We start from the raw sequence: 24,312 nt of genomic DNA, 5'->3' as shown, positions 1-24,312 counted from the left end.
ATGTCTTTTTGGATTGTATGATTGTGGGCTGAAAACTGAGAACTGGCGAAGTTAAAAGTAGAAATTTTACAGTGTGTGATCTGGATATTATTTTTCTCTGAAAGGCCTTATTGCATTGCGGCTTGGTGTGTTTTTAATTTTATTTGTGATGTTTAATGTCCCTCTAGTTTAATGTATGTCTATTACATTTACAAATTTTACTCATGGCCCATATGGCATTAACAGGAAGATTCTCACATTGTCATTCGAGACATTCACTAATTTGTCATGTTTAAGAGTTGATTTAATAATAATTTCTGATTTGTTTTTTGTTTATTCAAAAAATTTAAATTGAATCCCAAAAATGATTGGAGTGGATGTTAAAAATGAGATGAGTGTTTGAATTTGTGTTCAGGGTGGAAGTCTGAAGGTCTGAAAGCTCACACTGCTACTTAGTTTTTAGTGTAAATAAAAAGTCACGACAAATAAAGCACACTCACAGCCTAAATATGAATGATTTGTTTTTTAGGGCTATGAAAATCAGCTTTTTGTAGTTTTCCTAACCCATGTTCACTCAACAGTTTCACTACAGTAAACTTGTAACATGTAAACTGAAATTTCACAACCTCAAAATATATTTTAAGCAGTCTTGTTTCCAATAAATCACAATATTAAACATTCAACCAACAAAGAGCAACATGTGGATTGGTCCTTTTTAAAGATTAATTTTTTTGCACTTTACTGGTAATTAACACTTTTTGTTACCACTTAATACTGGCTCAAGAGTGCACAGTTTGAGCTTTCAGGTGCAGCTTTTATCATTCCATTTAAAGCATTGTTATCGTGTACGTGTTTTACGTTGTAAGATCTGTTTGAGGGTTAGACCGACATGACAAATGAAATGGCATCCGGTTTGAAATAAAACACTCTAGATTTCTTCATTCGCCATTCGTCCCTTTATGTTTAAACACCACACCATCAAAGCATGTGGCAATTTTTTTAAACAAACTACTGCTGTTGCACGTGCAGGCACTCTGTATCGCCTCCAAAAATATAAAATATTTGTTACGATGATTAAAATAAACTCATAACTTGGTCACACATGTTCTCTCTTGGTTGGTTTACGGCAAGGGAAAGTCAGGGGATCACCAAATTCATTAGGACACATCCTTTGGCAACCACAAATGTCTCCACAAAAAATGTGCCATTCAAGATTATTTTTATTGTCATTCCAAAAAACACTTCAGGAAGTGCAGTGTTGAACGAAATTACGTTGCATTGGACCACCATAAAAACAGACATAAGAACCCATCAGCAGCTAAAAGAATGCATTTATAAATAATATAAAAATACAATATAAATAAGATAACTGGCATTTTAAAAATATGAGAGAAGTAGAAATACACGTGTAATCTCATATCCCGCCCATACCCATACATATACTTATATAATATGTGTTATTATGATGCAGATTGAAAAGTGGGTATGAGACGCTCTTTGAGACGTTGAGACGTTCCGGCTAGCGACATTTCTGATCCTCTGAATAAAAACAGAAAATTGGAAAAACAGGTTAAAGATCCAATTTTTTAATTTGTCAAGGTGGAAAAAAATTATGAATTGGATATTTGAACCCATTTTTCTGTTTTTACAAATGTCCGTTTGTGCTTAGAAAATTGAACTGATAAGCGTTACACTGACCTTTAATGTCATTGTACAGAATACAACGAAATTAGGAGCACTACTCCTGATCAGTGCAATACAAGACACAGGAAAAACATCACAAAGACAAAAACAACTTACTGTAAGCAAACAAACATCCAAAGCCAACAACACAGGTTCAAACATACTAGGTCAAATAAATAAATCCAATGTTATTTTGCACTAGAATCCGAGTTTGTATTGCACTAGGATAAATATAAACATTTCACTAGAATAAATGTACTTTGGAGTTATTGCACAAGATCCAGTAGATTGCCCTTGGTTCCTGCAACCTCCAAACTTTTTCCACTCCTCCATAGTTGGATGCATCAACAACGCCAACAAGGAGGAGTACAGAGCTTCATCACATGGTGCTACAACAATCATCTGTAGCTCAACATCACCAAGACCAAAGAGCTGTTGGCGGATTACCGCAGGAATAGGAGGCCCCTTGTCCCAGTGACCATCCAGGGGCTAAAGTGGAGATGGTGAACTCTTACAGGTACCTTTGGGGTTAAAATCAATCAAAAACTGGACTGGTCCCACAACACCCGCACCCTCTTCAGGAAAGGACAAAGCAGACTGTTCTTCCTGAGGGGAATCAGATCCTTCAGTGTGTGTAACAGGCTCCTGAAGATCTTTTCTGAAGTCTTTTGTAAACAGTGCACAGTTCTTTGCTGTGGTGTGCTGGGGTGGTGGCATCAAGCCTGGTGAGGCCAGCAGACTCAACAAGCTGGTGAGGAAGGCCAGCTCTGTGGTCGGTCTGAAACTGGACAGCCTTGAGTCAGTGTGCGAAGAGGATGATGGGCAACATTAAAGCCATCCTAGACAACTCCTCTCATCCCCTCCATGACGAGCTGGAGGCAGATGGGCAGTTTCTTTAGCCACAGGATTATCTCGCCCAGGGGCAAAACTGAGCGCTTCCTGCTATCCTTTGTACCTGCTGCTATCAAACTGTACACACACACACACACACACACACACACACACACACACACACACACACACACACACACACACACACACACACACAGCCATTTCTCCACAAGGTCTGGTCAACTCGAAACAATCACCTGGTTATTATGTACCTTGCCTTACTGTTGATATATTCTTGTTATAGACTGTATTTGACTATTCCATATACCATAGTATATTGATTATATCCATACTGAGGTAATATGTTTCGTTGACCCTTGCAATATATTCTATTATATTAGGACTCTTCTGCTATTAATCACACCATCACTGGCACTGGCACTTTAGCAGCACAACTTTCTTTATCATGTCATCTGTCTCCAAATGCTCTGCATAGTGTATAGTTTCTAATATTAAGTATATTCTCTTTTAGTTTAGTTGATCTACCCCTTATTACTTTTTTCTGTTACTTTCTATACTTATCTGTATTTATCTTTGTTGTGTCTGTTGTACTGCTGCAACAACCGAAAATTCCCCACTGGGCATTTATCTATTTATTTACTTATTTACTTTTTTAAATGTAACCTTTGTAAAGTCACTTTTTTATGAAATGTATTGTCTGTTTCGTCCATCTTGCCGTCTTGGCTATGTACTGTTTGTAATGTTCTGCATCTCTTGTGTTCTTGGTAAAACCGAAGAAAAATGTTCACATCTGTGGACAATGACGTTTTTCGTATTCGTATTTTATCTTATATTGAAAGACAGTCATCATAAAAAATGAAATAAATACATGAATAGCTGATATATGTTTTTATTTACAGTCTGTTTGTTTCTTTCTTTATACTGTATTGATTTGCAGCACTATTTGTAGAAAATATCTGAAGATATCATAGTGTAAAATGCAGGCGGCAGCTGCAAGCCGTCATAGCACTTGTAGACCTGTGGGGGGCAGCAGTCGCACTCAGAACTTTGTACCCGCCGCTGCAAGTCTCCACGAAGAAGAAACGCCTTATACGATAGAGGGTGGAAAAAAAAATCAGAGGAACCTCTCCTGTTTACAACAACATAATGGAGCCAAAAGGGTCAAAAATCATCTGCAAGCGTGTTTTATTGACTGGATTTACGCTATGTATTGTATTAGGTGAGTGTTGTAGCCCAACTTGGGTTCAATTTCCATTTGGAAATGTTTGATTTTGAGCTCATTATTTAAGGTGGGACATCAGGTTAGCAAGCTAGCGTTGTTATAACGTAGCGTTGTCGCATCTCATGTACGGGAGTGTATAATTCACAATCCTGCTAATTAATGTGTCGTTACCTTTGTTCACGCCTCGTAGCTAGAGACGAGATTTAAAACTACCAAAAACATTTATCTTGGGAGTGTAAGCTTGACCCATCCCTGTACCCACACATCGACATAACGTTACAGATAATGTATTATTTATAGGAAGTGTTAAATTCACTAAAGACCGAATATGATTTGGTACAGAGTGGTGGCTACCGCCCTTGGTGTCTACAAAGGTGACGGTGGGACCACAACGTTAATAATAATAGGGAGGCTAACTAGTTTGTACGCGGTAATGTTGAGTTGAAATAAGGGTCGCTGGGTGTGTTTAATATATGCCGATTTAAAGAGTGACTTCAAGTAACGCAGATAACGTTTAAAAGTGTGTGCTATCATGGAGGTGTTTTGGGCTATAAACAAAGCCACATTAAAGTGCCAGATTTGTGAATAACGCAGTCGTTAGGCGTGGGTCTCTACGGTAACTAGCTACGTGTCGCCCGGGGAATAGTCCAGACTCAAAACACACTTTTATTCGCTAGCGTTTGAATCCTCCTCGTGGATATATACGGATCCTCGTGATGTGTCTGATCTCTGTTTTGGTGTGCCTATGAGCTACATGTGTGCCATGTTATGTGTGTGGGGATTTTAGCTACCTGCTCTGGTTTGTACAGAACTTTGGTGGGTTGTTTTTAAATGTGCTTTATAAATAAATTTGACCTTAACGTTACTTGTTGGTTTTATAGGCTAACCAACACACTATTTACAGCAATTTACGGCAAACCATATATGTATCCTTAGCATTGACTAACAGTTATAATTGACACACAATTCTTTTTGTTTATTTTATAAAATTGGTATTGAAAAAAGTATCGAACCGGTATCAAAGTATTGAAAACTTTTGAACGATAGCCAGCCCTAGTCAGCCGGGGGATAGTGTTCTAATAAACTAACCAGCACACTATTTACAGTAATTTACTGCATAATATATCTTTACCTTTAGCATTAACTAACAGTTATTATTAACACACAGTGCTAACCATTAGCTCTGTATGTTACCTGACTCTTTGCTTGACTAGCTCACTGTCCAAAAACCTGAGATAACAGTTAATATCCTTTTTGGCTAACCTCTTCATGACCTAGATAGTAAAGCTACAATCATATATTAAAGCTGCAAGCAGCAGTGGACGGGCCCTCGACATGTGGAAATGGCCAAAATCACACTAAATTTGAACTTTTAATTCAAAATGGCGGACTTCCTGTTGCGTTAAGGATATTGCTCCAATGAGCTTTTTTGGACGTCTTGACATGCTACATATGTGTACCACGTTTTGTTAGTCTACGTTAAACGTGCTGCAGGGGCTCAATTCTTTTAACTTTGTAGGGGGCGCTAGCGAGCCATTTTTGGGTGCCTATTCCTGAAACCTTTAAAATACGTAAATTTTTACCAGGCTTGATGCGACCGCCAATTTTGGTGAGTTTTTGACTATGTTAAGCCCCTCAAAAAGGCAATAATTCCTTCAGTTTCAATAGGCCCTTTGCCACTGTCGGCACACGGGCCCTAATAAAGTAATATATATATGTGTGTGTTTGTGTGTGTGTGTATGTGTATGCAGTTATACAAGTTGCAACACAACTGCATGTGAGAAGGATTTGCATGATGGGAATAATTTGATTAGCACCAGTTAATTTTCTAATACTGGACAGCTAGATAGCGACATCCTGAAGTTTGCAGAAGTGCACTGGTGGCGTTGAATCTCACACTAAAACATCTGACTGGAGGAAATGGATGACAAATGCCTCCTTCCGTTTCATATTGTAAAATTATCTTAAAGCTATTAGTGACGGAACTGTTTCTTCTGTTTTTAATGCACCGTATGATGTTTAAAATTGTACACCTCTCTGTTGAAAGGACATTAAGGTGACTGTGCTGTCAAACATTTCTCCTCTAATAGAGCTGTCCTGTTCAAGTTATTAATCAGTTAGTCTATATCCTTGACGTTCCACTTCCGGGATTGCTCCGTTGCCGCCGGACAATCTATGTGGAGTAGCCAGACCCTCCTCCAGTGCGCTTTGTAGGAGGGTCTGGCAAAGCGAGACTATTAATCAGTAAGCTATACAGTCAGTATTTAACTTTCATAAACCCAGGTCTGAAAGATGAAGTTGTTTTTTTTTCTTCTGTCAATTGTAATTATTTCTGTTGTAGTCATTTCTAACAAACTTGTCAAGAATATAATGATTTGTTCTTCAAGATTGCAAAATGCTCCCATGTTTTTCTTCCCTTTTTTGTTTTTAAGAATTCTGGTGCACAAATTAGTTAGGCCTTTCCATACCCTTGAATTTATACATACAAAACTAACAGAAACAGATTAGTTATCATATTAAAACAGTTTAAGGGATGTTAAAGATAACAGATTGTTGTGTTTATCATCCAAATCATTAAAAAATATATTCACCTATTCACCTTAGTCTGAAATCAAACTAAAGCTGTATTAAATCCGATCAGCTCATTTAGATTGTTTATGATCTGACCTCCACTGTATATTTTGCACTGCACTACACCGTGATTTGAGAGGGCTGTATAGCACACAGCCGATCAGCAAAGAGTAAACAAGAAGTATTAAAACAACATGAGCTATATGAAAGTTTAGAAGGTACAGGGACTGAGTGAATGCAACAAATGAAACCTCATTAATTTGTGGCAAATAATTCCGTAAATGGCGGCCACCTCAGCACTAAAACACAGCGCTGAGCCACAACAACCTGTAACCTCAGTTTTTACTGCTAAAATAACAATGCTTTTTATTTGATGGAATTGATTAAGTAATTTGTGTGTAACAACTTAGTGAATCAATGGCACATGATAATAATTCAATGATGTGAATTATTTATTTATTTATTTAACCAGGAATGGCCAGTTTGAGATTAAAATCTCTTTTTCAAGGGAGAGTTTGGTCAAGATAGCACACCATTTTCAAGGTTACAAAAATCATAAAATAGAGCATGGCAAAAACAGACAAGGGACAACATATAGGCCTACCTAATGCAAAATCCAGTTTAGATGATATGTATACACTACCGGTCAAACGTTTGGGGTCACTTAGAAATTTTCATTCCAGACAGAATACCAGCTGATATCAGTTGCAATGTTTTTTTAACCAGGGCAGCAGTTTTCAGATTACATTATGTGCTTACATAATTGCAAAAGGGTTCTCCAATGTTTTCTCAGTTAGCCATTTAAAATGATTTCAGATTAGTAATCAGAATGTGCCTTTGGAACATTGGATGAATGGTTGCTGATAACGGGCAATGTAGATATTGCATTAAAGATCAGCCACTTCTTTCTACAGCAGTCGAGAACCCTTTTGCTATTATATAAGCACATAATGTAATCTGAAAACTGCTGCCCTGATTAAAAAAACAATGCAACTGATCTCAGCTGGTATACTGTCTGTAATGGAGTGGAATGGAAATTTCTAAGTGACCCCAAACTTTTGCCTGGCCATATCACCCAGCCCTAAGTTGGATATAAAACATAGAGAACTGTGATACAGAGGCGAGACATCGAAGTATAGAGGAGGCAGCATTATCCTTGATACTTTCTGGACACCACAAGACGTGTCAGAAAACTGTTAATTCATCGCTTCATGGATTAATAATTAGTCGATTGACAATTTTGATAATAAATGAATAATTCTAAGTAATTTTCTGAAAATTCAGCTTCCTATCTGGTTCAAAATGTGAGTTTTGCTGATTTTTTTTTTTAATAGTTTTTTAGGGCAGAAATATCTATAAATAATATCTTTATAAAATATGTAACATTATCTTAGAGTAATTATATATTTGTGTGTTAAACAAGCTATTTTATAAACGGCTACATGGGCTCTGGCAAACTGTGATGTGTTTTTTAATTGACCAAATGATCAACAAAATAATGAATGATATAAATAATTAATCTAATGGTGCCAGTTGCAGGGGAACGGAAACAACGCAGGAATGTGAATGTTGTCGGCACAAGATAAGCCAAGCTCAACTTTTTCTGCAGTGCAACGTCATTTGGCCAATCGCGTACATGCAAGCACAAATTACTGGTAGATAACGTGAATGCCATCTTTTTGCTGTTTAGCTTGTGATCGTTGTGATTTCCAGAGTTGTAAAGTCCTGCCTGTGAGCATTACAAACCCCTTTTTGACATCTGAGAAGCCTTTGAAGCAGGGGTGTTAAACTCAATTTCACTGGAAACTAGGGCCACACTGGAAACTAAGAATCACATCAAGGGCCAGACATGTAAAGTTTATTGACATGCTTTATTTAATAGAAAAAGTCAAACATCTTTTACTGTATTATTGCATGTCCCATATAGTCTTTTCACTTACAGCTTGGTCGACATAAATCCCCAAAAAAGTAACTTAGCCATCGAAGAAAACAGCAACAAAAAGGTTGAAAAAAGCAGAGAGAAAAAAAATCTGAAAACGTGCCAAAAACCAACTTAAAAAGTGGCAAAAGCATTGAAAAAGCGACAAAAACTAAGCGGGCCAAAATTTATCATGAACCTTTATTGATATGCGGGGCCGTTTCAAAACCTGCAAGGGGCCGGATTTGGCCCGCGGGCCTTGAGTTTGACACATGTGCTTTAAAGTTTTCAATCAGTTTTCAACTGGACTTCCTGGACTGTGTTTCATTGTTTCTCTGGTACCTGAAACAACACAACACATCCCCTCCAATATGTTGAGGCTGCGCTTGTAGTCATGTTGTACTGCATTCTGTTATACAGTAATATGCTCCGTTTTTTACCATCCCACTACACCATGATGCATTCAACAGTTTGTCTAATTCCAAGAAACTTTTTTTATTTATTTTTTTTATTTCCTTAACTATTAACAGTCACAAAACCTTCATCTGCAATCGACATACATGCCGACTCTGAAGTGATGATGCAGAACGGCACCACAGGAACCCTTCGATGCACCTTTAGGTCCAATGAAGTGGTCAGCAGCGGCACCTCGGTAACTTGGAGCTTTCAGTCGAGTCATCCCGACAATCCGTACTCCAACTCTCCATACGTGGTGAGTCCTTCTTGGTCATATCCGCTGTGGGGAAGATTCCCCGCAGCTCCAGGATCTTTTCCTGCCTTTGTTTTATCTGCACCGACACATGAAGAGCTGCGCCTCGGTGTAAATGCTCACTGGGATGGCATGGTTTCAGTATACAGCAGGTTACAATTTCATTGTAGATACAATCTCTGTGCCGGGCATTTATTTATACTGTATCTTTTATTTGTGTGCGGTTTTAACTCCTGCTCCTGCTTCCACCTTGTGTCACAGTAGCTCTGTAATCTAGGTTTGTTTTCGGTTTGCTTTCATCGATTTATCTTGCGCCTCAATCTTGTTTGAGCACCATAATTTCATCTCATGGTGTGATTTTTAGTACTCTTAGTTTTTATTCTTGTAACACAAAGCTCTTTGGTAAACGCTGCGGCAGTATTAGTGATGATTCATGAAGCTGTTGATTACGACAGATGTCATGTTCAAACCATCAAGATTTATTGTCAAGTGTTAAACTGTCTTTGTCTGCTGCTGTGATCATAATTATTGCTCATATGTTTTAGGGCTGCCCCCTCTTAGTCAATTAGTCGATTAATTTGGTCGTTTTCGGTTCAGTCGACTAAGATATCTTTAGTAGATTAGTTGTTTTTTTTATGCTTTTTTCATGCTGAATGACTTATTTTCAAGAAAATTATAAGCACATCTCTGGTAACACAAGATTTAAAGTGGTGTGTGGCTGGGTTGGCTCAGTGGGTAGAGAAGGCACACATGTACTTGGAGGTTTATGCCTCCACGCAGAGGTCCAGGGTTCGATTCCGACCTGTGACGATTTCCTGCATGTCTTCTCCCTCTCTCTCTCTCTCCCCTTTCTCACCTAGCTGTCCTGTCAAAATAAAAGCAGAAAGCCCAAAAAATAATCTTAAAAAAAAGGGATTTAAAGTGGTGCTTTTACATGATTCTTTGTGGAGAAACTCAGTTTTACTGATCTGTCGATTAAATCATCTAATCGATTATAGTCAACAACATTTTATGAATGTTAGTCAACTAAGAATGTCTTTAATCGAGGACAGTCCTAATCGGAGACATTTAAGCGCCTGAAAAAAATCTAAACCGTTTATCCTAGAAAGCAAAGTCTGCTGTATTGAATCAAAGGAGACTGTGGGGCGGGTGAGGATTGCAGATCATGTCTCCGTCCACAATACCTACTCAGTCAGGGTGGGTGGGAGCCTCCTACCTGTCTGCTGTCATCTCCTGCAAACATAATGACATAGCTGTAAGGTTTTTAAATTGCAGAGAAGTCATGCCAGAACAGATACATGCAGTCAAAACTGGGAGTATGTCCACACTAAGTCAGTTAAATGCATCTGTTTCTCTCTGTCCAGACAAAAACAACATTTTTCTTCCCCCCAAATAGAGTGTATAAATCTTAAAACGCCACCTTGGGGGTGCCCAGATAGCTCAGTTGGTAGAGCAGGTGCCCATATATAGAGGTTTACTCCTCAACGCAGCGGGCCCGGGTTTGACCTCAACCTGCGGCCCTTTGCTCCATGTCATTCCCCCTCTCTCTCCCCTTTCATGTCTTCAGCTGTCCTGTCAAATAAAGTAGTAGATAACTTTATTGTCCCCATGGAGCAGTTGGGTTTGCGGCACAATCGCAAGGCACTTTATAACAAGACATCAGACATAATACAAACAAATAATTATTATATCAGACACCGACAAACAAAAAATGAAGAATATACATCACACACTACAATACACTATACACCCTTGGGTATGATCAGACCAGCTGGATGACTAGCTTATTCTGACTGATTTAAGGCTTTTATGGCTTGTGGTACGAAAGAAAATTTGTATCTGTTCTTGATTAGAAGGGGTAAGCAGAAACGACGCATAGATGGCAGTACAAAGTACAAAATAAAGTACAAAATAAAGGCCTAAAATGCGCAAAAAATAATCTTTCGGTTTGTACAGGGACTCTACAACCCTCTCTGTGATCATTCATTTGGAATATCAGTGTAGCTGCAGCATTAACCTGGTTTTGAAACGATTTTAAAATAATTATTTTATCAGCGCAGCTAAAATTTCAAAATAGCTGTTGAATTTATGTCCATCGACTCACTGTTGCAGCTCTAATATATGTAATAAATTACTACGACATAATACATTAAAGTAATTTTTCATTGTGAACTATTGTTCTAATCCAAAAATACTGTTGCAAAGGCATCAAGGAAAGTTTAAAATTTTAAAATTTAGCCATGTTTACTAGCCCTACCATTCTGTTCTCTTATTAATACTACCGCATGCAATACTGTATCTGCTAGACAAATGGTGAAATGTGTCGACAGAATAATGTGTGTGAAGTTTAATCTCAATTTCCTTCTCTTTTGGTAGATTTTCTACTTTTCCAATGGGAAAGGATTCCCAGGACCACAGGAGTTCAAAGACAGAGTGCAGTTTATTGGAGACATAAACAAGAGGGACGTCTCGATACAGCTGAGTCCGGCTCAGTTTAGCGACAACGGGACCTTCTTCTGCGACGTGAAGAACCCGCCGGACGTAACAGGAACACCGGCTCGAACAGAGCTCAGGGTCGTTCTGAAAGGTGAACGCCCTCACTTCTTTTCAAATGGAAATCAAAATGATTATTATTGTAAAGGATTTTTTTCAAAGACGAAAATCTGTTTCAGTTTTAAGGCAGGAATATCTAAAGATCGTGATTAAACAAGATGTACCTGCGTCTTGTTATGGTTTGAGCAGGAGTGCGGCCTTCACCCATTCACTGACTCTCAGCACGCACTGCATACACACACGCTAATTGGGCGGTGTGTGAAAATGCTGTCTGAGCCTGCAGTGTGCCTCATTGTGCTGAATCTGTCTTGTTTCCAGGAAAAGACGGGGACGTCAATTTGGCTTTTTACTCACAAGAAGGGTGCCATTTTGGACACAGCGGGTGGTTTTCCACCACCTAGAATTAATTAAAACCTTGTGTAAATAATGGTTTATCTTAAAATGCTGCTGCACCAAGCTTTAAATCTGGTTTTAAAACAAATAGGATTGCCTTTTGAATCTTATTTAAATCTCACTTTAGTCATCTTTAGACCTAAATCATGAGGCGTGTAAAAAAAAAAAAAAAAAAAAAACTAATGTGAATGTCTGCAGTACAGAAAAAAAGAAACACTGGATCTTCTGTGTGTGGCCATAAAATAGTGCACACACAGCATGAGTGACTTTCCAACAAGATGGGAAAAGGTCTTGTTTACTTTGGTTACCGTGATGTTGGAGGTGTGCTTCTAAAACCGGTTACCTGCGCGCAACTCCTCATCTATTTGGCATTTCTTGGCTGTTTCCTCTTGTGCTGTTTGTGCTTGCAATAAGTAAAACTGGTTAACTGCAAAAAAAACGGTGAAAACAATGATGTGAAAAGTGCTTGTTGTTTACATAAGATAAGATAAGGTAGAACTTATCGTCCCAAAGGAAATTGTTGTGCAGGAAGAATCAATCTAAAATATCAATAAGGTGCCAATCCAAAATGTACACTTGTAAATGTACTATGCTTTAGTGACAAATGGCAACAAGCCAACCCATTGCATTTCCTGCAGCTGGTTTCCAATAAAAGCATCCATCTGATTGTCTGATTGTGGCTCTAGAAAGCTTTTTAATGTGAAACAAGAGCCGCAGGAAGGGATGGTATGCTTTACAGTTCCAGGAGAGAGCATTCTGCTGGTGGAAATTGAATACATTTTTAAATGAAAGGCTTTGTGATCGACATATCACGATCGACGTGTTGGTGACCCCTGATCTGAAGTGTTAAAACTAGCTTAATTTCATTTTAAAGATGAGTTTTTCTGTTCAAGGTGCCACCAGACAGAGAGAATTGTGCCCGTCTCGTTGTGGTAATGTAGTCAGAGTTGTGTGTCGTCTTTCCTCCTACGCCAGGAGTTGATTTGGATGTTCAAATTTATGCAAACATGTTTGAAATGGAATTTGCATTGTTCTCATTTTGGGTACGCAGGTAATACTTATACTACATGATCTTTAGCTCAGCCTAAATGTTGCATTCATTTAGAACTGCAAACAACCACCTGTGTCATAGCTGTCTGGTTATTAAAAGTTTCCAGCCAGCCAGAATGAAGGATTTCTAATGGCCATAGTGTGACTATAGAGCCTCTTTCCAACCAAGTAGTTAAGAGGAACGTAGTTATAGGAACAGTCCACTTCTAAACAGTTCTACTAACTACTCTCCCCCAAAACCGGTTCTGCCATTTGCATTCACACTGGCCAAGTGGCAATAGGAACTGACCTTTTGTTATATAACACAGCCATCTAACCACCACTATGCGGAAAAGGGAAAATACCCTGCCCTGAAGTAGGAGCTGAAAGAGTTACAGGAACTGTAGCCAGAGGAACTGTATAATCCCCAAATTGGTCCAGTCAGAACTCAAGAAAAAAAGGGTTCTAGGAACGTTATGTTCTAGGAACTGCAAAAATGTTGTATGTGATTCTGTATGGGTCCACGACAAATTTCCTTAGGGACAATAAAGTCTATGTCATCAATCTTGAATTAATGATTGTTGCTGCAGCTCTCTCCGTAGACGTTGGCAGCCAAATGAGCAGGTGCATTCTTGTAACTTGTTTTTCAGTTACATGAAGCCCACATGTGCATGTGGTGGCTCGTTATCTTATGGCTCAGCGGTGGTTGCCCCACCCTCCAGGTGGGACATTGTTCAGTATCTAGCATTTGTATCTAGGAAGCAATGAAGAGCCTAAATAGAAGACATTTGTGCGTTTATCAAAACATGTTTGACCAAGTTTTTTTTAGCTCTTACAAAGAGTTGCCGTAGTATTTGTCCTAAACACAAAGATGCTTTTGTTACTGCTGGATTACCAGGTATCAGCGACACTCCCAGTTTTGAACCTGACCTTTTTTATGTACACTAACACAACTTTATTTATACATCATGTAGAGACAAGCCGAGAAAAACAATTGCTGAGGTTGGGCTTTCCCACAGTATCTCATCAATATCTATAAACCACAAAAAATGTGTTTTAAAAGATGTTTTTAAAAACTTGTATTAATATTTTCAGTAATTTACATAGCGTTCCACGTTAACGTTTTTTTCTCTCTCGCTCGAGACAGCTGTGTCCAAGCCGAGGTGCAGAGCATGGTTACCACATGCTGATACGTTACTAGTCTAGGTAGCGTTTGTCTGACAGGGTGGGGGGCGTGGCATCACGATGGTGGCTCTCCATCGTGATGCTGGTCAACCATCACGATGGACGATGATATCGTCCATCGGCACAACCCTAGTATGCACACCAGGCGGCTAGGTGGTAGTGTGAAGCACTGCCACACAACACCACCAAGCCCGCGCGCCTGCGTAGAACCTTCCTTCTACTTCTCTCCCTAGTAGCGCCAAACCAAAACATGGCGAAGTGAACAACCAAAGCTGACCATTTTGTCTGGACAGATGAGGAGGTGGCACAACAGGGCATGGACGGGGAGTCCTGCCAGTCAAAATATATAGACCTATGGACCGAATTTCTTCAGCAGTGTCCTGTACCTGGAGGGACGTCCTATCCACACGAGAAAGACGCCATCTGTAAAAGTCAGATATCATCAAAGCTGAAAGCCATCCGGACCAAGTATAGGCAGGCTGTGGATACCCAACGGCGGAGTGGCCACGGGCGAGTAATCACTCTATATTTAGATTTATGTAACGAAATATGGGGTGGGTCGCCAGCCACAACAACAATGGAGGCTGCCGACTTTTGTGTTTTTACCCTTTAGAACGCGACGGTGGAGCGTTTTTAAGATTTCCACTCTGGAGGGTGGTTTCACTTTTTTGAGTTTTTAAGCCCCAAAAACGCTGTCGCCGTCTGTACGAAAGGCACATCTGATAAAATATTTTTACGTTTTCACCTGCGAGCGTTCTCGTGTAAACAGGGCCATAGTTGTATTTACTACATTATTTTGTGTGCATTTTTTGAAAATCTTTTAACTTTTCTAATAATATTTTGAGTGATTATCACTTAAGATTTGTACATTTTTATAAGCTCCTGTGTCATTTCCCTTGCATTTTGGGGTTTCTGGAAGCTTTTTTTTTTCTTTCTTAAATTGACAAAATGCCAGATTTACAGTATAGCTGAGTTTAACAAAATAAACCATTCGTCCATGGTAAGGACTGTTTTAAAAGGTGCTGAACAAAGACATTTACCAAAACATACTAAGGACATAGACAGAGGTTTTTATTTTTATATTTTAACCAACCACGTGTTGTCACTGTTGTGTTTGTCCAGAATCTCTTCCTCCGAACAACACTACCATTATAGTCGGAGCAGTTTGTGGTGCTTTGGTTCTGCTCGTCCTCATCGCTGTAGCTGCCTGCGTTGTCATGAGGGTGCTTCACAACCGCCATGACTATGAAGGGTAAGTGTGCAGTCTTACATAAACTGTATTACAGGTAGAAGGACTGCCGCTGATTGATCACATTAACACAGCTGCAGTAACACGACACAAAACCTAGTTTCCAAAATAGCAAAAGGGATTTAGAAAGTAAGTTGGCGTCCGCGAGAACATTCGTAACGCCATTTATTAGCAGTGTATAAACATTTCATAAATGCTTTGTCACACACGTTAATGGTTATTAATGTATTTGTCAACAACTATAACTCGTCCTGTGGGCACCCATAAATGGAGGCTGCTGTGTACACAGATAATGTATGATAATATATTAAAAGTTAATATAAATTATTTTAAAATATCTTCAAAGGGGGATTAAGATAAGATAAGCATTTTTTGACTCATTGCAGCACGAGAGGAGTAAGTACAGGTAAATAGAGAAGGTAAAACATAAATAACAAGAGGTGTGTATATATAACTAAAATAAGAATAGAAGTAGAAATAGCAACTATACAAGTGCAATTAAAGAGAAAACATAAGTAATGATACATGTTTGTCTGTATTAATATAGAAATATAATCTAGTATATAATGTAATAAAACAGTATAACATATTAACATCATATAGTATGGGATGTAATTTAAAATATAGTATACACCGAAAATCCCTTTATATCTGCATACAACTACATTATAGTATGTGATGAACCATTTATTAAATATTTGAATACTGCTTATAAATGTTAAATAGGGATTATTTATGTACATTCTAAGGCCAGTTTTTTATTGTCAGTTCCAATATTTGTTATAATGAATTAGTTAATTTAATTATGTCATTTATTTGTTCCACTGTTAACTTGGCATTCTGTATAGAGAAGATGTTTTACCTTGCCACTCGGAAAATGCCAATTAATTAATAAAAAATTATAACAATACACAGGTACTGTATTTACAGCCAGCAGAGTGGTCAAACTGATTATAATACAATATGTGTGACTTTAATCCTCACACGTCTAATCAGTGGAATTAAATGTTGTTTTACCTTTTCAACAAGTAGATGGAACCAAGCTAATCATGAATAAGTGTTCCCAGTGTTTTGTTGTTGTTGAAATGTCAGGTAAGTTTCTCAGATGGACTTTATGCCGCATGTGTGTTTTGAGCTGGTTTCTTGAATCATTTTTATATCCAGTAATATTTGACTCCTTCAGAGAATTAATCATCACACCTCGCTAACTCTTTCTGCATGGGAGCAGGGTTCACTCTCTCTTTGTGGAGAATACAAATGTTTGTTTTGGGCTTTTGTCTTTTGGGTGATCGGATGTTGTTACTAATTATAACATGTTTGTTTAAAGGCATGGTCAAAAGCTAGATGTAGTTTCCTTTGTGTGCTTGAGGTAGTTTGGCCATGTCTACCTCGCATGCTGCAGCCACACTCGCTCTGTTCATCTCAACGAGATAACCACGTATTGACAAATTAGCAACTATTTTAAAGGCTGCCAGCTGCTATTTGGCTGTTGGATGGTTTGAGCCCACGTAGCAGCGATCTTTGCGGTTTCTGTTGTCACTGGTGCCAGTCACTCTGCTCCATTACTGTTTGTTAACTAACTTCACAGCAACACTTTCTATTAATGTCATTGATCAGCTTGTGGTCAGCTTATCCGCATGTTGTCGAGTCATTGTTCATTATCTTTTGCTGCTAACACTTCAAACTAACCACCTTCTTCATGTGTGTCCCTCTTATCGCCAGCTTTTTTGTAAATGGAACATGTTTGGTCAACAAAAATGTTTCGAGGTTGAGTTCAGTCATTGTGAACAGCTCCTTATAAAGCTTATGTAGCTGACGTTAAACTGCCTCTCTTTCTGTACAAATTGTTATACATTGTCTTTACTAGAGGTGCACCGATAACCTGTTTTGATTCTTATTAATTTTATTGATCTAAGTACAAATAAATGGCAGCGCTGCAACCAGGAGGAGGAAGTATTCAGATCATTTACTTAATTAATACCACACCACATACCACACTGAAAATCCTCAACTACAAGTTAAGTCCTGCATTCAAAACTTTTCCTAAGTCAAAGTTTGTAAGTATTATCAGCAAAAAAGTAAAAGTATTCATGGTGCAGTAAAATGGTCACTGTCATTGTTTTAATATTATGTTTCTGGATTAATATTACTGCCTAGAATTTATATTAAATACAGTTCTTGAGTAAATGTACTACCACTGGCTGCCAGTAATGATTATTCCATTAATCAGCTGATTATTCTCTCCATTCATCGATTTGTGGCTTGGTCTGTAAAACACATTAAAATAATAAAAATAATAACGAGCCACCACATGCACATGTGGGCTTCATGTAACTGAAAAACAAGTGAATGCACCTGCTTATTTGGCTGCCAACGTCTACGGAGAGAGCTGCAGCAACAATCATTAATTCAAGATTGATAACATAGACTTTATTGTCCCTAAGGAAATTTGTCGTGGACCCATACAGAATCACATACAACATTTTTGCAGTTCCTAGAACATAACGTTCCTAGAACCCTTTTTTTCTTGAGTTCTGACTGGACCAATTTGGGGATTATACAGTTCCTCTGGCCACAGTTCCTGTAACTCTTTCAGATCCTACTTCAGGGCAGGGTATTTTCCCTTTTCCGCATAGTGGTGGTTAGATGGCTGTGTTATATAACAAAAGGTCAGTTCCTATTGCCACTTGGCCAGTGTGAATGCAAATGGCAGAACCGGTTTTGGGGGAGAGTAGTTAGTAGAACTGTTTAGAAGTGGACTGTTCCTATAACTACGTTCCTCTTAACTACTTGGTCGGAAAGAGGCTCTATAGTCACACTATGGCCATTAGAAATCCTTCATTCTGGCTGGCTGGAAACTTTTAATAACCAGACAGCTATGACACAGGTGGTTGTTTGCAGTTCTAAATGAATGCAACATTTAGGCTGAGCTAAAGATCATGTAGTATAAGTATTACCTGCGTACCCAAAATGAGAACAATGCAAATTCCATTTCAAACGTGTTTGCATAAATAATATTAAAATTCCCAGGAGCCCAAAGTGATGTCTGAAGATATTCAGTTTACTATAATGCAAGACTTTGGGAAGAAGGGGAGTCTTTGAAAATAAAAGAACCCAAATTATAATAAACGGTAGTTTTCAGGCCTATTTAACCTGTAAAACCAATGTGTACAGCTTTTTTATATTGTGCAAAGTGTTTCATAAAGGTATTTATTAGAGAACTTAAAAGCTGCGTCAGCACCAGTCTGATATCACTTCAAATCGGTGCACCTCTAGTCTCCTCACTGCTTTCAGTATCTCAGCCAAACCACTGGGAGCCGCCATGCACTTTGTTTGCAGCTAGTGTTTCTTGTGCTGCTCATCTCTCAATGTTTTATTTTTGTCTTGTTTCCCATTATTTTTGTTTGTCTCCATTTGACTGTGCACCAATGATTGCTCGACACCACGGCAAAATCGTAAACCCTAAAATAGATGTACGTCCTTGGAAAGCGTGAGCTCTCAGGCACCAAAACCACGAAAGAAGGTGGAGTCCAGCCTGGAGGGCTCCAGGTGTACCAGTCCCTCGGGTCCACTACAGGTAGGAGCTGGGGGACAGACAAATCCACTGGCTGCCACCATTTCACTGGGAAAATGTTGCATTCATGTTGTTTATCCAAACCGATCTGGACTGAGTCTCTATCCCCGTCCACTGATTCAGTGCAATATTCAGTATGTGCTTCAGATCCGTCACAAAAACCTAAACATGAATCCAACACTAACTATAATAAAGTTTATTTACATCTTATTTGTCCAAACAACTGCAAAAGTAGAATTTAAGATCGTGCGACAAGAATATTAGTGTCAGAAATACGTTTTTAAAACAACCCGTAGAATAAAAATGCACAACTTAAAGAAAAAGTTTGACATTTAGGGAAATAAACTTATTTGCTTTCTTGCAGACAAAGTTAAATGAGCAGATTGATACCACTCGTGTCTGTACGCTAAATATCAAGCTATTGCTAGCAGCTGATTAGCTTAGCTTAGCACAAATACTGTAAACAGGGTGAAACAGCTAGCATTGCTCTGTCCAATGGAAAAACAATCTGCCTACCAGCACCTCTAAATCTCACCTATTACCTTTTTAATTATATCTCATTTGTTTAATCCGTAGAACGTCCAAAGTGCATTGTGGGTTATGTGCTGGACTCTTTCTATCTGTAACCTTCTGAAGTCTCCACTGGTTGCCTGGCAACTGCTCAGAGCCAGGGCATTTCCACCAGCTTTGTGGACAAAAAAACGTTGTATTCTACCTGTTTCTGTTTGTCTCTATTCACTTTACATTGTAAAATTAAACTGAACAGCAGCATTTACAACATTTTCTTTGAAAATGGGTTTGTGGTCAACTGAGAAAACCCATAAAAACTAAACATTGTATGTCCAAGGACGATTGAATAAAAGAAAATGCTGCTATCACAGTTGGGGTTTTTTTCAGTAAAAATGCTGTGAATATATATTAACCATAGAACATCCTTCTAAAACAAAATTGCTCGAATATTTAATGAAAAATGTCTGCATCAAAAGAATCAGACATGACATTTTAATTTTTTCCACTTTCACTGAGTTAAATCTTTTAACCAACCTCATCACTATTAGATATTTATTCATTTTCAGAATTTTCACCCTTTTTAAATGGCAGTTTGTTTACACAATACCACTGTTTTTTCTGTATACTAAATGCATGGATTTGCCCCACAGGGCAAACATGAGAAAATGGCCCAATCTGGTGGAAAATAGTAAAAATTACAATTTTGAAGCCAGGGCTCTAGATTGAACACCTAATATAAAAGAATGCATGATTTTATTATGTAATGGCAGTGGGATAAAATATTAAGATATTTAATGTTTACTTATTATAGGAGCTGAAAGAAAAAAAAAAAGAACCTCACACCCTTGCCCAAATGTATGCCATATGCATTAACATAGCTATTTCTTGTAGGTATAGTATTAGTCCAAAATAAACATACAAAAAACAGTCCAGTCAATGTGCACAACTATTGTCATGATGTTATGGATTTAAATGCGCAAATATTGTATAATAAGCCAATATAATATGCATCCCTTCACTAATGGCTTACTACTTGTAATAACTTGGGCTGCATAAAAACGACTGAATTAAATTATTTAAATAGTTTCCCATCCATGTTCTGTAGATTGACTAATTGATTAATCAGCTGTGTGCATGTGAAGGCCTTTTTTCCTTTCCAACCTTGTGGCTAATCACTAATGAAGCCAGTCAGCGTCAAACTCTAAAAGAAACTCCTCTTCCATTACGTAGAATTGAAATAACCTGCCATTCACAAGTTCTACTGGAAAAATACCAAACCACTTATTATGGGCTCTTGATAGATGACTAAGGAAACATTTAACCACCTCCTGAGTTTAAAAATGATGCAGGAGGAAAAAACAAAAGGGAGTCTGCATATATCAAGGTTCCTCTCTGTGCTTTGATTGATCTGGATATATTGGTGTCTTTCACTGACTTGTTTTTCTGCCCCTTTCCTTATTATTTCCCAGGGCCCGGTGATATACGCCCAGTTGGATCACTCGGGCAGCAAAAACTCATTCCACAAGATGGAGCCAGTGGTCTACGCTGACATTCGTAAAAACTGAAGAGGAACCGTGTGACCAAAAACATAACTAAAAAACACAGTAAAGTATCAGACCTCTCTATCAGCTGCTCTTGGGAAGGGTGGGAATGTTAATACAGGGACAAAAGTTGGTGCAGTTTTTTTTCTCTCTCTCTTTTTTTTTTTTTTGTCCTCTGAAAGCATGATGCTGTTTTATGATAAAGTAATGTTTCCATGTGCTTTTTATTGTAAAGACCAAAAAAAAGCAAAGAAACACTAATGGACATACATCACGCCTTTTAAATTGTTCTCAGTAAAAAAAAGAATGCCTTCATAGATATCATTCCACATGTTAAGATATTTTTATTGTTATCATTGCACCTACAAAAGGTTTTGCAGGCTGTTGCACCAGCTGAACATCAGTTTGATTGTGAGTGTATAACAACTGCTATATTGTGAACTTTGTTTCACGCTAAACCATCCCTACCTAAACTACTAATCAAAACATTGTTGCAGAAATTAATGTTACTAACTAGTGAAGGAAAGTGTGAGATTAAAAAAGATAGTTTATTCTGTTGCATGTGAACTAGCTAACATATTACAACACGTGTTTGTCCGACTAACAGCACCTCGTTATTTATCAAACGCTACATCGATAAAGGTCTAAGAGATTCTGCCAAAGTCAAAACCTCAACTGTTCATCAAACTGTAAGTTGTGGAAAGCGGCAAATTCCCAGCTCTCCTGAATGTCCCACTTGTGCATGTCATAATCACTATATATATATATATATATATATATATATATATATATATATATATATATATATATATATATATATATATATATATATATATATATATATATATAAGGGATCTTTCACAAACAATGAGCTACCCAATTTAAATATCAAAGAAAAATGTTCATCATTAGTCTGTCTTGACAACAGTTAATCAGGGATGACAAAAGCTGGGCAGACACTGTACGATTCATTGGTGTTGTATGTTGCGTTAACTCACCTTTTCACGTTTTAATTGGCATTTCTGGACGGCCAAAAAACATACGACTTCTATGCCTCGTACTGTGTGGTTCAATCATTCGTGACTTGGGTGCTCACACATTTTTTTTTTTATTTTTCAACAAGGTGGCTGTGTCCTGAACGATGTTGATTAAAAGAAAAACTTTGTGCAATTCTACTTAAGTAAAAAAATAAAATAAAAAAATGATAGGGAAGGTGTTTCTATCGCAACACAGTCTTAAGTCAAGACTACAGTCATCCACAACATGTAAATACCACTCCGAATCATGTTTAAACCAGCTCTCTACACGAAATAATGGATCTTTTGACAACCGCCATGAGGGACATCGAACCGCTGAGCTGCTCAAACTTTAAGACAGCCGTCCAAAATTTCGGAAGAGCCAGAAATCGTCCGACAGCCAGATGGTTTAAGTCATTTTTGTAGTCATTCATTCATTCATTGATATCTTCTTTCTGGTGGAAATCCGTCCTTCGTCGTTATTCGGAGGACACCAAGGTCTGACATCAAAGTCTGTTTCCAGGTGTTGGGGAGTAGTACTGCATATGTGAAAAAATGTGTATTAAGCCTTTAGTGTCTCCATAAGGAAGCTGTGCGAAGTCTGATAAATTACCTCAATAGATGTCCCTTGAGTCAGCATTGGTTGGGGCTGAAGACTCCAAGTTTGAAAATAAAATCTGTAGATGTGGAGTTAGAAACAAGGGCGCTTACCAGACTTCTGTAACCTGCTGCTTATCTCTGCTGCAGGCTAAAAGGCTCCGGGCTATGTTAGCCACTAATATCATAACACACCTGGATCTCAGACCGAACAAGTTGATGGCCCAGTTGCATTGTGGGTATTGTAGGCGCCAGGTTTTGACAAGGAAGAAGAATGCGTGGAATGCAAAGTACTACTCTTAATCTGTACGGTGTCTGTCCAGCCTAACGCCGGTCTTAACTCTCTGTTGTAACTAACTTGTATAGTGAAGCCTGTTTCTATAAGATGACTCTTAAATGACATTCCAGCTAAGCTACGTGTGTATTTACACAAAGATGGTGCAACAGGCTGCTGAAGCCACAGTTCATTTCCACCGTTTGGGCAGTTCCATAGTGATCTTGTTTTGGCAGGTTCAGATAATGTAGAGTTAGATTTTGCATTGCCTTCAGTAACATTGCATGCCGTTATAATGACATCTACAAACTAAATTTGGTACTCCTCAGATAGAAGAAGCCATCTGACTTTGTGTTACTGTGAATGCTTCGGTTGTCTGTAGAGTCCTGGCATGCTGTTGTGGTACCTTTTTTTTTTTTTTTTTTTTTTTTTTTTTTTTTTTTTTTTTTAAAAAGAGACTGCCTCCCGTTTGATTTTCACCTCAGTAGAACTCTTAGAGCTCTTTGAGCATTTTTAGTTTCATTGGTTTGCTCCGGGTGTCTGCATTTCTTTTCTTTTCTTTCTTTTAATGTGCATATGAACAAAACAGGCAATGCAAGCCAAGTAGAGTTTTGTGTTCTGCATCCACACTTCAAGTTTTTTTTTCTGCCCGTTTGTCGGGTGTGATTTGAAAGAATAAAAGAAAAGTGGTAATTACCTGGGCTTTTTTTTCCAGCTTTGTTTTTGAGTAATTTAGAAATATGCATGTTAAAACAAAATGTTCAACTGAGGTGAAATCTCCTTCTATGAAAACTGGGAGCTCTCATTTGTTGGACAAAACGAATGCTAAATACACTGTTTGCATGCAATTTACTAACATAATCATTATTATGAAAATATCCATCCTTTTTTTCCATCTATGTATTGTGTTAAGCTCTTTATTTTTTCAAACTAATGGGGCCAAATATCTAATATCAACAGTAATATTAGGGAAGTTGTTTTCAGATGCTTTTAAGCTTTAAAATGCATTCCAAATCTGTATGATTGTCATTTAGTTTGAAGCATTTAAAAGCCCAAATTGTGTTACCGGTGTGGTTACCTATGAGAATATTTGTGTTGCAACCAGTCTAAATGCCTTCAGCTTCAGCTTGTGATTCCGCAAATGTCCATGTTGACCAGTATTTGTATATATTTCTTGCTCATGTAAGATATAGTGCTGTTTACTGTAACTCAATCCCGTGTGGTGTGGCTGTGGATGTCTTTCTAGAGAAGGAAAGTAGTTTGCTGTAGAGGTCTAGAAAGTTGGCGGCATGCTTAATGTTCTCTCTTTTTTTTTTTTTTTTTTGTCTTAATTATTTGTCAGCAAACACTCCCAGCGTATACAGTGCCTGCAGGGACTGTTGAGCCTGTCAATTCAAAATGGCTTTAATAAAACTTTCTTCAGTCAACAGTGTGCACAAAAAAAAAACCACGCAAAA

General features: G+C 38.1%; 1 protein-coding gene across 1 annotated transcript; it reads left to right on the top strand.

Annotated features, from left to right (window-relative positions):
- Positions 1–3,609: 3,609 nt before the first annotated feature.
- Positions 3,610–21,231, top strand: mpzl1l (myelin protein zero-like 1 like). Its single transcript, XM_028595592.1, has 6 exons — positions 3,610–3,733; positions 8,756–8,937; positions 11,311–11,521; positions 15,217–15,346; positions 18,815–18,920; positions 20,897–21,231. The coding sequence occupies exons 1-6, from the start codon at positions 3,661–3,663 to the stop codon at positions 20,990–20,992; spliced, it is 798 nt and encodes a 265-aa protein (XP_028451393.1). The 5' UTR covers positions 3,610–3,660; the 3' UTR covers positions 20,993–21,231.
- Positions 21,232–24,312: the final 3,081 nt, after the last annotated feature.

The sequence above is a fragment of the Perca flavescens genome, chromosome 13, assembly GCF_004354835.1.
Source record: "Perca flavescens isolate YP-PL-M2 chromosome 13, PFLA_1.0, whole genome shotgun sequence".
Taxonomy (NCBI): domain Eukaryota; kingdom Metazoa; phylum Chordata; class Actinopteri; order Perciformes; family Percidae; genus Perca; species Perca flavescens.
The sequence above is the reverse complement of the archived record's forward strand: the minus strand, read 5'-3'. Positions and strand labels throughout refer to the sequence as shown.

Excerpts from the sequence above, each read along its gene's own strand:
- mpzl1l (XM_028595592.1), top strand. The coding sequence starts at position 3,661 with ATGGAGCCAAAAGGGTCAAAAATCATCTGCAAGCGTGTTTTATTGACT. Across the intron at positions 11,522-15,216 it reads GCTCAGGGTCGTTCTGAAAG|AATCTCTTCCTCCGAACAAC; the intron begins GTGAACGCCCTC and ends GTGTTTGTCCAG. Across the intron at positions 18,921-20,896 it reads GTCCCTCGGGTCCACTACAG|GGCCCGGTGATATACGCCCA; the intron begins GTAGGAGCTGGG and ends ATTATTTCCCAG.